General features: G+C 40.1%; 1 protein-coding gene across 1 annotated transcript; it reads right to left on the reverse strand.

The window, feature by feature from the left end:
* Positions 1-9,494: 9,494 nt before the first annotated feature.
* On the reverse strand, positions 9,495-12,218 carry LOC107041750. Its single transcript, XM_015262475.1, has 2 exons — positions 10,965-12,218; positions 9,495-10,844 (listed from the first exon to the last, which is right to left on the reverse strand). The coding sequence occupies exons 1-2, from the start codon at positions 12,216-12,218 to the stop codon at positions 9,495-9,497; spliced, it is 2,604 nt and encodes an 867-aa protein (XP_015117961.1).
* Positions 12,219-12,843: the final 625 nt, after the last annotated feature.

Raw genomic sequence — 12,843 nt, forward strand, 5'->3', positions numbered from 1 at the left:
GGGGGGTTATACAGGGGGTGATGTTCGGGGGGGGGGGGGAAGGGGTCTTATATTTGGGAGGATTTTGGGAAAGGGGGGCTTCGTCAATGCGGAGAAGGATTTACATAAGGGGATCTTTGTGTGAGACGGGGTGCATAGGGAGGGCGGTTGTACTGAATTCTCGATATACAGTCCTCCCCCCCCACCCATAGTCGACCTAGCTCGTCGGGGAGTTTTTTTAAGGATATCTCCAAAACTCGCGGAGATATCTCAAGGGTATCTCCATCTACTACTTCGGAAGGAATCACAGAGATGCTTATGAAGAATGCAATTCTCACCACCTCTTAGCGTGACTCAGAATAACCCTAAAAAAATATATGATAGTTTAGGTTATTCAACATTTCAAGACGGATTTCCGATCTCAAATTTCTGAACATTCCGATCTTAATTTAACACCGATCTTTTTAAAGGACATTTGCTATCACTGTTTCTCTTTAACCCTCTAGAGAGAAAATTCTACCGAACCATATCGCTATGAGCGGAGTGGGGCAACGGGCAACCGTGTTTAAGCGTTGTGTGTGGAAGCGCTCTCTTTAGAGGGTTAAATTATTACTCTGACGCCGATCCTCATCTACCTTTCGGCCAAGTTTCGACGACAAAACTTGACTGGTCCAAGCTTGTACTAATGGTGGCCCATTTTCAGACGATCGTATTTTTGGTGCCTGGAATAGACTGATATATTCAATGAATGAATGAATGAAATAAACTTGTTCGAATAAAGTTCATTCATACTCGAAAATTCATTCTTTCTAGCAGAATGATTTTATGCATAAAATGAAAATCAGATTTATGGCTTAATATGCAAATATAACATTTGATGTACTTCTACATGATTGTCGAAGATCCATCAGCATGATTCATACTTCAATAGAAATTTACGGCATCCCTCCGACAAATCTTGGAAGTCTGCACGATAAAAATTATAATCGAGTTGATGCGATCACGATGCTCAGGAGTTTGCTGTAGCCAATGGAGCTGGTATCGCCCCATTCGAATTAATCAACGGGTGTACCATGCATGAGATCTAAGAAGGTGGGGTTACAGTTTTTGGACGGCTTTTTTAATACCGTCCGATGGAAGGATGGAGGACGGCGAGTGAAACCAGCAGCTGTCTTCGAGACTCACCTGTTGGTCTCACACTAATTACGAATCGCCACATATAAAGCGTCGAATATATATAAATGCCGTATAGTCGCAGCGAGCTCTTAACCAGTTGGGATATATTATGGCGTTATATACCGTGCGCGAAGCATCGTTATAACGACGCTGGAGAAAGATTTATGTTTGTTAATTTTTAACCCGCAAACGGTACAGACCACACACCATTTCATCCCAACTGGATGGAAATTTGTATTCAGGAAAAAATTATGAATTTTTTTCATCTTTCAAGAATTTCAAAAGGAATTTTTAAGATTCATGTAAGCGATTCTATTGATGAAAATTGCTCAGACTGAAATTGCTGAAATGCTTCTTCTTTTTAATTTATAGCTCCGGTTAACCTTCCCCCGTTCAGCCATATGATCAAATATTTATTGGCATGTCCAGGGTTAACGTGCCGACATTCGGTACTTCGAGAATAGAGGTCTTTCTCACTCTCTGATTTTATTTGAATAACGTTGATAGAGCTCTAGTGGAACTTCGTCTGGTTTAGTGCTTGTAAGCATATGTTACCCAAGGCTGAAGCAACATTTATTCACGAAACCCGGCTCAAAGTTACCCGGGGAGGAATCGCCCAATTCTAAGAATTAACCCGAGCTATGGGAGCAACCTCCAACCAAATTGTATTCATACTCGGTCAAAGTTTCGTAGCAAGCTTTAAGGATAGTTTTCTCAAAGTTTGTCCTCCGTACCACTCCTAAAGATCTGTGATGACAGGCTTAAGAAAACTGTGGCTTGGACTGATACCGAAGCCTTTACAATTACTGGATTTGAAGCGAGTTTGATCCAAGATTCCATCAAGATTGGGTTCCAAGATTCCTATTCGTTGTTCATACGGAGAAACAAGCAGTGTTGGGAGCCGATTCGAAAGAAGCGACAGACCGTTATTTTGTTTGTTGTTAGTCTTTTTAATTCTTTCTCTCTCTACCAATTTCATTGGTAATAAACCTCCGAATGGATCTGTGGCAATGGTTCTATGATAAATTCCCCTCAAAATCCTTCTTGGAAAATTTCCTATATTTTTTTCTACACCGATTTTCGTTATTATTTTTACCGCTATTTTCATTTGGTTGAATGGTAAGTCATTTGTTATTTCTAAGATTATTCTCCTCCAGCGTCCCTCTTTCGTACTGTTCAATTTTCCAATTGTGGCAATTCCACTGTGGCATAATTTATTATTCTTCATACCAAGACATAGTATATCTATAATCACACCTGTGAAAGTAATAGATATTCTATTTTGCTTCCGAATGGGAGCTTTGTAATCGTCGATTTTTACGATCTTCTAATTTTGCTTGGAAATGATGTATAATGACATGAAACGTCACGATATGATGTTTTTAGAAAATGTGTGTGTGTGCGAATTGTTAGGAATTTTTTTTATAAATCTTCATGAAAAAAGGACTAATGTCGATGCTAAAAATCTGAAATTATGTGTAATAATTGGCATTTTTTGGAAACACATCTGGGCGAAATTTCAGCTCGATCGGTCAAGTAGTTTTTGAGATACAGCAATTTCTCGAAAATCTTTTTTGCTCAATATCTCAAAAAGTACGCAACTGAATTGAATTTTTTTGACGTCAAAATATTTCTTATGATAATATTCATCAAATCAAGTCATAATATTTCGACCTAACCAGGAATACCTTGATAGTCATCGACATTTTTCATTTTTGTCATAAAATCGGTGTAGACACGCCCGAGTGGAAATTCCAGACAGGTCTTGATCAAGTTTGGATCAAGTCAGACCTGATCACTGATCAGGTATTGATCAAGTTGACGGATCCGGTCTTGATCAGTCATGTAACGCCTCTGACCTATCCGGATTTGATCAGTACGAATTGATTCGAACTTGATCCAGTCGAATGTATGAAAACCGGATAACTTGTCTGTTAGTATCAATAATAATTATCAATCATAATTAATCCAAAATAAGAGATAATTCAATTCTTTCACTGTAGACCGCCTCTCTTAATGAATCCATACCTTATTACCACTGAAAAAAGCTTATTATTTTTTACTGATACTGGAGATCGAACTGAGGACCCTATGAGTGCAAATCCTATGTCCTGACCACTAGGCTATCGCGCTATTACTATTGAGTAAACGGTACATTGCCTATATGATTTGTACCGGGGTATTCGTTGAATTTACAATTATTCATGATCTCGCGGATTTGCAGGTGTATTCTCAGAGATAAAATATGTTGAATTGAATTTTTATTTATTTCATTAATGGATAATAATAATGATAATAATAATAACACTAATAAATAAATGGACATTTGGTGAATTTTTTTCTCAAGATCATTTGCGTGTAAGTTGGATACTCCTCTAATATGTATTTACGACACTATCATCCCTCCCCCTGTACATTTGAGAAAAGCTGTGTGTTAATTAAATTGATTAATGTAATTAAATTATAGTGTAATGATTTTCTTTAAAGATTGAAAATAATTATTGATAATGGTTGATGAAACTTAATTTGAATAATATAATAATAGTTAATTAAATTGTCCGAAAAAACTTATTAAAATTAAGGTCAGGTGGACCGGATTTGAATCTGATCATTTTTTCTTCACATGATCCCATTCAAATGACGATCAAACGTATCAAATCCGAATTTGATCAAATTGGGGTCACGCAGCCTGACCTCAGGGTGAGATCATGCCTAGCTGATTAGAACTTGATCTAAGCCCGCCTGCAGCTTTTCGGATCCGATCTACTGGATCAAAACTTGGTCAGGTTCTCATCATGAATCACCTGATCATGTTTACCGAATCAGAACTTAATCTGAATTCGCCTGCACTTTTCTGGATCCGATCTACTGGATCAGAATTTGGTCAGGTTCTCATCAGGAATCACCGGATCAATCGAGCCTTACAAAAACTAGATCAAGTTCTGATCATGCTTTAGGTGAGCCTGAACCCTACTGGTCGGATTGAATTTTTTTTTTCAAAATACTCGTCTCGATGTCCACTATCGAGATCAATTAAAATATGGATACCCGTTCATACAAAGTTTTCGAGATATTCACGTTTATTGAATTTTTTCATCTCACAGTTGATTCAACGTTTCACAATACACGTAGAAGGTGGAAATAAAATTCACACTTTTGGATAATAGTTAATACCATTGAGTTACACTAGTGTATAAAATTTTGGGCTGGTCGATTCAATACATTTTGGCACATAGCAATTTATCTGAAAATCGTTTTTGTCAAATGGTCTATTAATCCCTCAAGTACGGGGTCCATATACGTATATGAACTAACCAGCTTGTCCTGTGAGCCGGGGTCTTTATACTAGAGACCTTACACACGTGTTTGCCATCTACCACCCGGCCTGAGAGACAGTTTGGGTGCCGAAAGCCCCGTACTTGACGGGTTAAAAGTTTGACTCCTTTTCTGTAGACACACTGTAGCATGCGGTTACGGTTCTATGACTGTCGCAAGGGCTGGTAATTGCTAGGGATCCATTCGGAAGCTTACTACCAACGGAATTGGTAGAAATAGAAAAACAGAAAAGGACTAGTGACGCAACAAGTAACGGTCACACGCCTTCTGTCGGATAGGCTCGAACCCCTGCTTGTTTTCGTGAAGATTTATAAAAAAAATACGCAAATGCACACACACACACATTTTCTAAAAACATATCTTGACGTTTCATGATATTCTACATCATTTCAAAACAAAAATATGAAAAAAATGACTGTGCTAGCAGGGTAGAATAGGTTCAGTTCAATGAATCCAAAAAAATTACGTGCCCACACTGAAATTTTTGCTGCACGAACTTTTCACGTATCTAATGCAAACATTCCTGTATTACGCAGCACAATTTTCGATGTGGGTACGTTAATTTTCCCACATTTGTCAAAATAGATCCGGGAAAGTTCACGTACGTAATAGTAATTTTCCTTTTTTTTCTCAGTGCATCTTTCTCCAATTCGGTAATTTGCGATGTTTAAACATCAATAGTGCTGCGTACGATACCGAGATTGATCCCAGTACCGTCTTCTCTCATCTCGATTCTTCGCGACGTGACCGAGTTAATACCGTTCAACTCAGGTAAGGAATGCTGGTATTAAAAAAATGTGTCAAGTGTGTCACAAGTCTTGGCATCTCTGGTCAAGTTTGCCAAGCCTTGGCACCTGTGGTCTGAGGTTCGGCCATCCCTGGGGACGGCTTGGGGTCAAGTGTTTCGGGATCCATTCATCGGAATTGCCAACTGTCCGAATTACAGAAGACCGTTAGTCCTATATTCCGAAAATTGAATGTGCCGCGTAGATGAATGACCGATACTGAAAATGTCTGCGTTCCACTTTAACCATAGATAGTGTTGTTATTACATGCTGAAAGGAATGTTTTTCAGTCGATCAATCAGACAAATTTTTCTAGTTACATTCTTTTATATAGCCGATCTTTGTTCTCTGCATTTTGTAATTCATTGCATATTGTCAGACTATTCATTTTTACAAAGGATGTCTTTTTAGGATAGTACTGAAGTGAATTTTTGAAACATTTTTTACACAATCTAACTCTATCAAGTTACTCTCGTTACGGTGAGAAATGTATAAAGAAGAAGTAAATCGCATAAAAAATCTCACACATACAATTCATGATACTTGTAATTCAGTTAACAAGATATTTTTGTCGATGGAGTTTCGTACGATTGCGGTTTCCTTCAAATAATCCATTCTATCGAATGTTCCTTGCAAGAGATAATAAGAAGTAATTATTTCCAACAATTAAGAATGGGATACCATTTGATCTAAGAAATTGGCATTTCATGATGTTAGAACATAATGGTTAGACCTTATTGCACGAAACGACATAACTAGTTACGAATTGTCACTCTCGTCATTTGAAACAATAGAGTGAGAGTCCCATTGTATATTTTTGATGAAAATTCTTTTATACTATCCAACGAAAATACGAATAATTTTCCAACTGATTACATATCTTACATTTGTACAATGGGTACAAAAGCTAATATAACCGTTTCGTTCATGGTTAAAATTCATTCTATCATTCATTCACTCCCGACCAGATGAATATACGGCTGTTACATCTAGGAAACTCTAGTATTTCAAATTAAATTCTGCAAGAGACGAATGAACAAGAAAACGAAGATTTTTTCGTGCAAAAATTTGAGCTTATGAAACTTGATTTATCCTAATACCTGATTTACCGATCGAGAACCTCTCCCTCAGCCCCCTCGCCGTGGAACTGACCGAGTTTTAAGACAAATCAATTTTCTATCACCGTTGAATTTCAACCGTCAGATGTTTGGATGTTTTCATTTTGGACGCATGCAAAATCAATCGATTTCAATTTCAGTATATTAACTAATTAGAGAACGAAAGAATCTCAACATGTTCAGTATGACATGTCTAACTGAGACAACTTTCCCACTTGAGAACATTCCATTTTGAGAATTTGCGTATCATCGGAACAGTTGTAACTTATCATTATGAATCTTGTAAATATTATGAATTATTCGACATATCGCATAGATAAATTCATTTCTCCCACTGCAATCCATTTCGGCCTTATTTTGTGGCTTCCTTATTCACATCAATTTGTAATCGAAAATTGATGCTGTTGGTGGCTTCTACCAGTATGTCTGAAGATATGTACAAATTTTGTTTAAAAATTTTTTTTGCATGCCCAACATTTTAGACTTTTTTTTTAATACGCAACGCTTTGTCTATTGATATATTTTCTGGGCTATTGTAATTGATTTAATAGTTAAAATTGAAGAGCCCATAATAGTGTTGGTGTTCAGAGCGTAGGAAAGTTAATGCAATTCATTCTTGTATTGTGCATTCATAGGTACTTCTTTACGTATATTCGATTCAGGTGTCCATGTTCAAATTTCCCGTATCGTTGAAAGTAATTATCTGGAAAAAATTTATTTCAAATATTCCTTTATGCACACAAATACATGTATGCATCAACGATTCTATCCAATATAGCACATAATACGTTTTACATTCTCGATTCATTCTCCATCAATATATATTTTCAATAGTCCACTCGAATAATCTGCTAGTAACAAATTCATACGATCAATACATATTGCAAGCCATGACTTGTTAGTATATTCCTTTCGAAAACTTATGTTCCGTGATTCAATACAATCGGCAATATTATAGCTATTCTATTGGAAGAAATTCCTAAACATATTGCGTTGGGGATCTTTAGATTCGTTGAGATGTCTCTTTCATATTCTTCAATTCCGATGCACTTGACCCCAAACCCTAGGAACCAGGGCTTAAGTCTCGGGGGCAGGGCGGGTAACCGAGCCTTCGTTGACAGATCTGGCCCAGCGTGGAGCCGAACATTGGCTTGTCGGAGCTGGATAACCAAGCCCCAGCCAGCGGTAGCCTGGAGCTTGGTCACTGGGCTCCAGCTGTTTGTGTAATTGTAAGGGTTAAGTCATAAGGATGAGATAATGAGAATAGAATCATAGGGGTGAAATCTTGATGGTAAAATTTGAAGAGTAAAATTGTAAGTGTTAAATCGTAATAACAGAAAGAGGCGAGAAAATCATACGGGTAACATCGTGAGGTTTGGTAGTGAGGTTTGTGATGAGGGAATGGTAAGGATGGAATCTTGAGGGTAAAATTTTAAGGGTGTAATGGTAGAAATAAAATGGTCAAGGTGGCAATGTAGGCATTGAAATCCCATGTTATTCGCTAATTATCACAAAGGAAAGAAGAGTCGTCTTCAAAAATTAATCATCGTTGTTATAATTACCATGATGATGATTTTTTATTGAATTAATTTACCTATTAATCTGTGGTTAAATCACTTAATATGTCTATGAACTGAACAAAAAACATTCAAGTCGAAAACAAACCGAAGTGGAATTGATATGGACGATTTGAAGTAGATATTTTATGAATTGCGCCATAGGCTAGTGGTTAGCGCATAGGATTAATAATGCCTAAAAACACAAAAACCAATGTTTTTGTAAAAAAACTGGGCCATGAAAAAGTTTTGTTTGATTCCTACTGGGAAATCGAAGTTTTTGAAAAATACGTGGAAATAAAAAAGGAAGCCAAATCAGGAATTTTGAATAAATGGTGATAGTGCACAATTAGGTTTCTATAATAAAAATTCTCCATGAAATAAAAAATCAGTAGGAGCAGGACCAACGTCCTTGGTGCGGATCAAAGGATGGAGGATTAGATTGATACAGATTGATTGATTGATTGATTGATGGTTTATTACTGTACAGTATGTTGTAAAAATAAGACAATATGACGCAAAGTCATACAGCGATAGGCAGCAAATTTTAGCAAGTGAAAAAGACGAATATGAGTAGGCAAGTAGCAGCAAGCCATGTATAAGTATAGGAATATCAGAGCACGTAAAATAAATCAGATGTTATATATAATAATAGCACCAGAACTATGGACTCTTAATACTAGGAGTGACAGAAGCGACTGAAGATAATGAAGATGGCGAGGATGGTGAAGATGAAGGAGGATACTAAGATAAGAAAGAATAAAATTTACAAAATAATACAAAGGAATAACTGCTAGGATAGACGAAGAGTTAAGATGTGGTGAGAAAAATTAAGGATTATCCCTCAAATAGGCACGCAGTGCTAGCTTGAAAGCGGGAAGGGACGGTTGATCTCGGATCAAGCTAGGGAGGGAATTCCAAAAATATGCCGCCGAAGTCTGAAATGAGCGGCGCATGGCCTCAGTCCTAAACGACTTGATCAGCAGCCGATTCACCTCACCCCTCACAAGACGTACGCCACGGCTGAGGACGAAGAGATCCGCCAGGTAAACAGGCTCCCCGAGCCTGAGTGCTCTGAACGTCTGACAACCCAAAAAGTACTTTCTGCGTGTCCCACTCAGCATCCAGCCCAAGCGCAGTCGNATGGAGGATTAGATTGATACAGATTGATTGATTGATTGATTGATGGTTTATTACTGTACAGTATGTTGTAAAAATAAGACAATATGACGCAAAGTCATACAGCGATAGGCAGCAAATTTTAGCAAGTGAAAAAGACGAATATGAGTAGGCAAGTAGCAGCAAGCCATGTATAAGTATAGGAATATCAGAGCACGTAAAATAAATCAGATGTTATATATAATAATAGCACCAGAACTATGGACTCTTAATACTAGGAGTGACAGAAGCGACTGAAGATAATGAAGATGGCGAGGATGGTGAAGATGAAGGAGGATACTAAGATAAGAAAGAATAAAATTTACAAAATAATACAAAGGAATAACTGCTAGGATAGACGAAGAGTTAAGATGTGGTGAGAAAAATTAAGGATTATCCCTCAAATAGGCACGCAGTGCTAGCTTGAAAGCGGGAAGGGACGGTTGATCTCGGATCAAGCTAGGGAGGGAATTCCAAAAATATGCCGCCGAAGTCTGAAATGAGCGGCGCATGGCCTCAGTCCTAAACGACTTGATCAGCAGCCGATTCACCTCACCCCTCACAAGACGTACGCCACGGCTGAGGACGAAGAGATCCGCCAGGTAAACAGGCTCCCCGAGCCTGAGTGCTCTGAACGTCTGACAACCCAAAAAGTACTTTCTGCGTGTCCCACTCAGCATCCAGCCCAAGCGCAGTCGGTAAGGAGTGATGTGCTCGTCCCACCTCATCCCAAAGATGTATCTAATTCCCATATTGATGAGACGCTGAAGCCTCAGAGAAAGCTCCTCAGACAGACCAGCATACACCAGGCAGCAGTAATCTACCACCGGGAACACCAGAGTCTCGATCAGGTGTTTACGCAACCCTTGAGAGGTACTGGTACGGAAAAATCGCAGCCGATACATCACCGAATGCACCCTTCTAGTGATACCGGCCACGTGCTCCTTCCAAGTGAGCTTGCTGTCCAGGACCACTCCAAGGCTACGCACAGAAGAATCAAAAGAAACACTGGCACCGTCAATGTCGATGGACAAATTGGGCAAAGAGTATAGTTCATTGATGAAGAATTGAGAGCCAAAAATGATAGCCTTGGTTTTGGCAACATTAAGTCGCAAGCGATTACAAGCGGCCCAGTCCATGATACATTTGGCGGCAGAACTCATAACGCAAGTGGCCACTTCAATATCAGCTCGTGAGAAGCTCAGATAAATCTGAAGGTCATCAGCGTAGATCAGATGCTGAATGCCCTGTCCCAAGCCTCCCGCTACGTCATTTATGAATAGGAGGAACAGCAGAGGGCCAAGAACTGACCCCTGCGGCACTCCCCTATTCAAGGGACGAGACGAGGACATGCCACTCGCGCCTCCCACGGTCGACTGAGTACGGCCACTAAGGTAGGACGCTATCCACCTGACAGCCGCCGCTGAGAACCCGTAACCGACCAGTTTGCGTAGGAGCCGGACATGTGACACAGAATCGAATGCCTTGCTGAAGTCAAAGAGGAGAAGCATCGTCAGTTCCCGTCTGTCTATACCAGTACGTATGTCATCCGTCAGTCTAAGCAGAGCCGTCTGTGTACTATTGAAGGGGCGAAAGCCAGTCTGGCGTGGATCCAATATAGAGCGCTCGGCAAGATATTCAAGGATCTGTAAGGAGGCAAGTCTCTCCAAGACCTTGGACAGAAAGCAGAGTAGGGCAATCGGCCTGTAATCGCCAGCCTCCGAAGGATTTTTTATCTTGGGGAGCGTCACTACAAGGAATTTTTTCCACTATGAAGGAAAGCAAGCTGAAGAAAAAGACGCGTTATAGATTGTGACGAGATAGTCCGTGAGAACAGGCAGAGCCACTGAGACTACCGACTTGGGAATTCCATCAGTCCCCTTTGCTCCAGAGGAGAAGGGCAGAATAGCACTCCGTACATCCTCAGCAGTGACTGGACCGAATGAAAACCCCTTATCAGCAGCACATGCTTCACCCAGAAAAGAGTCAAGAAAGACGTCTACAGATAGTTCATTGGGGTCAAAAGACACTCCAGCAAAGTATGCATTCAACACCTCAGGATCAAAGTCTTGGGTCACATTGTCCACAGGAACGACTCCAAGACGTCGTAACTCCTTCCAGATGAGGCCTGGGTCAGATAGCACCTTCAGACGCTGGCCAAAGAATAGTTGACGCGCACTCTCGACCTCACCGTGAGCACGATCACGGGCAGCTCTATACTCAAGAAGAGCTCTTCTAGAGCGAACCCGCCTGTACACTCTGTACAGTCGATCGCGGATAGCCACTAGCCTATCTATGCGAGCAGTAAACCAAGGTTTCCGCTTTGAGTCCTTTTTCACGGTCTTAACAGGAACAGCCGCACTAATGGCATCGCCCAGATGACAAATCAAACATGAGACAAGGTCAACCACAGGAGCTGCTGACTCACCAAAGATTGACCAGTCACTAGACATTAAGTGCACGGTGAATTCATCCACGTCAAGGGCACTGAAATCCCTATAGCAGATGTCACTAGTCAGAGTCTGACGAGGCACGACTGCCCGTAGTGTAGCCGTGATAAGATCATGACCATCAATAAAAGAAACATCCGTTTTCCAGTAGGATAACAGAGTATCCTCATTATCAATCATGCGTAAATCTAGCAAAGTGTCACCATCAGAAGTATGATGAGTTGGTCCATAGAGGACCTGTTGGAGACCTAAATCAGAGCAGAGAGAGCGGACAATACGTGCATCATGCTTCATTAGAGAGAGCTGGTCTGCATTGAAGTCACCCAAAATCACTTTGGTGCTATTGCTTTGCAAGTGTAGCTGCAGCGAAGGTACAAAATCAGTACCCTCGAAGAAAGGAGCATCAGGCGGCCTATATACAACAGCAACAAAAATTGGAAAGACACCATGGCCAGCAATTTCACAAAACAAATACTTAGGAAGTCCAGGTTTCCTAATCCACAAATGAGTGGAGGTTGCAAGAATTTTAACTCTGAAGCAAGTATTGATGAAAAGCGCGACACCACCACCCCGCGTATTACGGTCACGTCTGAAGAGTCTATAGCCGTCGAGGGAAACAACGTCATCATCAATAAGGGGGCCGAGTTTAGTCTCTGCCATGGCAATAACATGAAATGGGGGACGAGTACTCAGAAAGTGTCTGACCCTCTCAATATGAGCCTTGAGCGAGTTCACATTGAGATGGCAGACTAGTAATCCATCTTGCTCCGGCAAGGATACGCCCGCAAGGGCGGAAAGTCATGTTTTCCCGCCCGAGGTGTACATGCTATTTTATGCCTCTAGGGACGGAAAACCGCAATTCTAACCTCGCTTCGCTCGGTTAAATCGCGGTTTTCGTTCCTCGAGGCATAAAATATCGTGTGCCACACGGCAGTAAAAGTATTTTCTGACGAATGTGACGTTATAACCCGAGCCGAAGGCGAGTTATAATATTTTATAATACTTTTACTCCCTAGGGACACAATATACTATTTTAACACGCCTGCAAAGGAAAGTTCGTATTTTGCTCTCTGATGAGCGGGAGGAAAGTACGAACGTTCCGCGCAGGTGTGTGAAAAAATAATTTTCTGACTTGATTAGGTTCCTCATTCAATTTTTGCTCTGATGATTTCTATGTGGATTGTATTTCTTGGAGAGATGAATTGATTTCCTTATAGGAATAGTCGAAATGTTCAGAAAGATTCTTTTTGAATTCTTTTTGAAAACATCTGTTTTTTTTTGTTTT

This window comes from Diachasma alloeum, unplaced genomic scaffold (assembly GCF_001412515.2).
Source record: "Diachasma alloeum isolate Michigan unplaced genomic scaffold, Dall2.0 Dall_scaffold_00378, whole genome shotgun sequence".
Taxonomy (NCBI): domain Eukaryota; kingdom Metazoa; phylum Arthropoda; class Insecta; order Hymenoptera; family Braconidae; genus Diachasma; species Diachasma alloeum.